The sequence below is a fragment of the Egretta garzetta genome, unplaced genomic scaffold (genome assembly GCF_000687185.1).
Source record: "Egretta garzetta isolate BGI_Z169 unplaced genomic scaffold, ASM68718v1 scaffold11, whole genome shotgun sequence".
NCBI lineage: Eukaryota > Metazoa > Chordata > Aves > Pelecaniformes > Ardeidae > Egretta > Egretta garzetta.
The window spans coordinates 2,951,295-2,955,797 of record NW_009258621.1 but is presented as its reverse complement, the minus strand read 5'-3'; the positions used below and the strand labels follow the sequence as shown (position 1 = coordinate 2,955,797).

At 44.7% G+C, this 4,503-nt stretch overlaps 1 protein-coding gene across 1 annotated transcript in view; it reads left to right on the top strand.

Moving 5' to 3' along the window:
• Nucleotides 1–1,655: 1,655 nt before the first annotated feature.
• LHCGR (luteinizing hormone/choriogonadotropin receptor) overlaps nucleotides 1,656–4,503 on the top strand; it is a 62,395-nt gene continuing 59,547 nt past the window's right edge. The window contains exon 1 of the mRNA XM_035903609.1: nucleotides 1,656–1,794. Within this exon, the coding sequence (XP_035759502.1) occupies nucleotides 1,656–1,794 (139 nt within the window). The remainder of the gene's footprint in view (nucleotides 1,795–4,503) is intronic.

Here is a 4,503-nt window from a genome sequence, read left to right as displayed (position 1 = left end):
GGCAAATGCTGGCTGCTTTGGTGCTCTGCAGAAGGGGTCCCCGCTGTCCCCTGCCCTCCCAAGACATGCAGAGAGGAGCTGCCCATCCCAGCCTGCCCCTACCTGATCCGCCCTGGAGGCCAAATGAGGCAGTTAGAAACACTTAGATTCCGCAATTTTCCACAAAGCCTCCCAGAAGCTGTAATTCACCCTATAAACCCACTATAATGGAGAAGATCGCTCGCCATAGGCAGCAGGCTGAGGTACATAAATACCACCCCTACAACACACCTAGCAAATGAGCCCGTCAGGGAACGGGCTGTGGGAAGTTTGGAGGCTATCACCAGCATACAAAACCAGAGACAACAGCAGCAAACTGAAGGAGCAACTACAAAGCACAAGGAAAGAATAATTTTCCAGCACTTCAAAGTGTGCTTCAGTTCACTTCAAGGAGAGAAATTTGAAAAAAAGGAGGAAAAAAAAAAAACACACCCAAAAAAACCCTAACGGGTTTACCCCTTTCCACTAAATAGTATAGTGATTTAAATAAAACTCTATAACTCATTACTGAAACTATTATTTCTCTGCAAAGCTGCACCATGAGATGGGCCTAAAAGCCATCTGCTTGATTTTCCTTTCAGATCATTTATCAAAAGACATTTTTAATGTTTTAGCCTAACTAGTAAAGACTTTTGAGTTTCAGCCAATTGGCGAACCCAGCCAAGTAATAAGGTGTCAGTGCCATGCATAATCCTTCCTTATGCAAAAAATGCTTTTAAAGTTAATAGCAGCTGAAAATAGAGCGAGGAAATGAAAATTTGGGAATTAAACCCTGGGGGCATCCCAGCAGTAGCGCAGCTGATCCAGACGTACCTCTCTACCTGTATAAGAGGCATTGGCTGGATAATGATCATCTTATTGCCGTCAACATATGCACACTGAGGTCCGTCCTCAGCAGGCTATGCAAATAAGGCAAAACCGATTCTCAGTTTAAGACTTCCACGAAAGTATACAAGCACGCTTTATAGGCCTTCTGTTCAAATCAGAGAAGAAATAATTAAATTCAAGTAGCACGCAGAATGTGTGGCAAATATTTTCTTTTTATGCATTACTACAGAAAAGCTAACGAAGGGAAAGCTTTGGGGAACTGCAATGCTATATCTTGCAGCCCACGGGGACCAAGATTGCTGGACATTAGAGTTGTGTGATGTTTGGCCACCTAACAAGCACGAGCACTGTCTTTCAATGAAATGGAAGGGGCTTCAGCCCTCAAATGATTAATAACACCAGGGCATGATACTGTGAATCAATGGAAGGATTAACATGTAGCTCTTCTGCACTGCTTTCCATACGAGCCTCTCAAAGCATATACATAAACATTTAATTGAGCCTCGCAGTGCCCACACAAAGTAAATAGATATAATTACACCAAAGCAAAGCTCCATACTTGAACCCAGGTGCAAAGGGCATGGCTAAAAGTTTTCTCCTGCAGATGGAACAGGGAGCACCAGAGATGCTGCTGCTCTCCCCAGCTCCCACTCCTCCGCTGACGACCATCCTTCCCCGGCCAAAACGTCCAGATGGACTGTGAGCGTGAGGAGTGACACCTCTAACCACTCACGCTGTCCAGAGACCGTGCCTCGCTGCATCCATGTTCGGTATAAAACAGCAACCGCATGGCCAATAGGCAGCGGAAAGAGCGAATCATTTTATATCGGCATCAGAAGTCCCACCGGCTGCGTTTCTCGGATCACAAGCGAAATGCCTGTGACCAAGCTAACGCTGCGCATTTATCAACTGAATTGAAAGAAAGGTGTATCAGCCAGATAAAAAGTCACTTCGCTGGAACTAATCACATTTTACACTCAAATAGGGCCTTAAATCCCAAGCAGTACTGAAGAGTTTAGCAAACCTCACAAATTTTGCAGCAGGCCAAAGTGCCAGCTTTTGTAACTTGGCGAAGCAAGAGTGATAACAGCAGACCCAGAACGGTTTATGCCAAGTTAATATGCATTTATGTATGTATCAGTGCATGCACATACATGGACTGCGTCCAGCTGCTGTTTAGCAAGACACTGCAACATGCGGCCGCGGTTTAAGACAAAAGGAGTAGAACAAACCCACGCAAAACCCCCATCCCCACCCAGGGATTTAGGGACAGAACCCAAGAAATTATCTGGCCGCCATGCCTGGCTCTCTGCTGCTTCTCGGAGCAGACACACTCAAAACCTCAGCTTCTTCCGTCACCAGCGCTCTTGAAGGACCAGTTGCATGTAACTATTCAGTTCACACCTTAGAAAAAAGCTTTTTAGCTGAAATATTATCTTAAAATACACATTTTCTTCAGTGCCTGGGAATGACTAGCAAAAATGCCCTGTGGATTTATTTTTTTTTTAGCATGTGATTACCAGGTTTCTCACTGAGTGGCGTCTGGCTAAGGTCTGGAACCTCTGAGACAGCTCAGCCATCGAAGGACTTTGGCACCGTGATGTTTTTTCAGTCTAGCTGATTACCACTTAACATAAATGCTAGTGGTGGAGACTGTCATGTGTAGTCAAAAAACCCCAGAGAGTTGGTTGGTTGAAGCTGTAATTTCAGCCTTCAAGGATGCCCTTTTGTATCCTGGCAGGATTGCAGGGATCCTGGTGTCCGAGGAAGATACTCCACTCCCTCTGACCTGACAGTTAATTAATCTTTGAAGAAAGCTACACCCTCACACGCTGAGGAAGAGCCAAGAGTTGATGAGAGGAAGGCTTTGAAAGCAGGGGCTTCCTGGGAGGTGAGAAAATGCAAATTATTCCTAGGAGATGGGTACAGGAATGAGGCACAGTTTTTATACAATGCTTGAGTCAAGGTAACGCATTTTGTTATTGGACAAAATACAAACCATTTATCTCATTCATCATTTACCTTTAGAGGTGGGAAGATTTGTGCCTGTTCAATTTAAAAAAAATAACTAAACCATAGTTTGATAAGAGTATGTGTAGCCCCACCACAGCGAGTCTCGCAGTCATTTTGTACATTGAATAAAATAGCAGCCTTTTATTAAGTCTATTACATTTCTTAATTTGTTTTAGACTGTGTTCACTTCCTTGTTATTGTTTTAAATTCACAAGGGATAATTTTAAACTAATCTTCTCATCTTTTGCAGCAAACCCTCATCAATAAGCACTGAAAGGATGATTAAAATACCACTCCATGTAGAACAAACTAAGCCAAAATTACTGTGGGGAGTAAACTACCCTAACAGAGATGTAATGTCAATGCCTTAATTTTATGAAAGATTTATTACTGAAAAAAAAAAAAAAAAAAAAAAAATAAAATGTACTCCTAGCGCTGTAAGCAGGTCTTTGTCAAAATAGCTTTTTTAAACAGATAAATGACATGGTTTGGTCTAATACTTCTTCATCCTCAGTGAAAGAATTACTTGGAAAAATGGTAATAGCCTTTATCAGTGTACTAGGGATATACATCCAAGTGTCCATAACACCTGTATTCATCTCTCCTGGCCAGCCGCTTGCTCTCCAGGCATCCATAGGGCCTGGAGGACCTTCTGCTCACTGCTCACAACTTTGACCTTCTCATGAAGCTGCAGCGCCTCCCATGAAGGAAGAGGCTCTGGTGGCCAAGCCATGGGTGGGTTCCCCTCATCACCTGAGCAGCAGCAGGGTGCAGGTACATGCAAGGCAACCTGAGTGCTTGGTGAGGCTGAAGCCCACTTTCTCGGTGGGACAAACCAGAGGAGCTTGGCCAGGACCAGACGAGGATTTCACCCCAACTGCAGCTGCCCCACCTGACCCAGCAGCCAGAGCTGCAGAAGCGGACTGTGGGTCACGAGCTTCACATGGGGCTTGGGTCCTCCTGCATTTGGAGATGGACAGAGCTTAACATGCCCGACTGAATCGGAGTCCCAGGTTACAAACACACACAACTGCCCTCTCTGTATTTCTTAATTACATCTTCGGAAGCGAGATAAAGCCTTACCCTAAATTGACAAGCACTTTAATTACAACATAGATTTTTAAGTTGGATTTCCCTAGCTCTTTTACTATTTGTTATGGGTTTTTTGGGGGTGGGGTGGACTGTAAGCACTGGGCTGGCAGCAGCTGAATTAAATGCAAAGCAAATTACAAACTGCAAGAGGCAGCTGCCTTTTTTCTCAGGTTCATTTCTACTCAAGGTTGGATTACAGACAGTGCCTACACAAGTAACTACACAAGATTAAAATGCAAAAATTAGGCTAAAATCAGCACTGGGATTTAGAATTGCCTCCCTTAGGAAGGCATGAAGCTTTTAATGTGGCAGTAAAAGGTGGTCAAACCAGGCTTGTATTGATGTACTCAAACCCAGCCTGCAGTGATGTGGTGGTACCAGGTTCTGTCATCCTTTTGTCTCCCACTGAGTGCTTTGCCATCTCCCGAGCTGATGTCTCAGTCCAGGAGTGTCCCCATCATCCCCACAGTCAGCCCAGCCCCCTGGGGGGCTCAATCCCGCCCCACCTAATGGAGCCGCAGCACCCTGGGC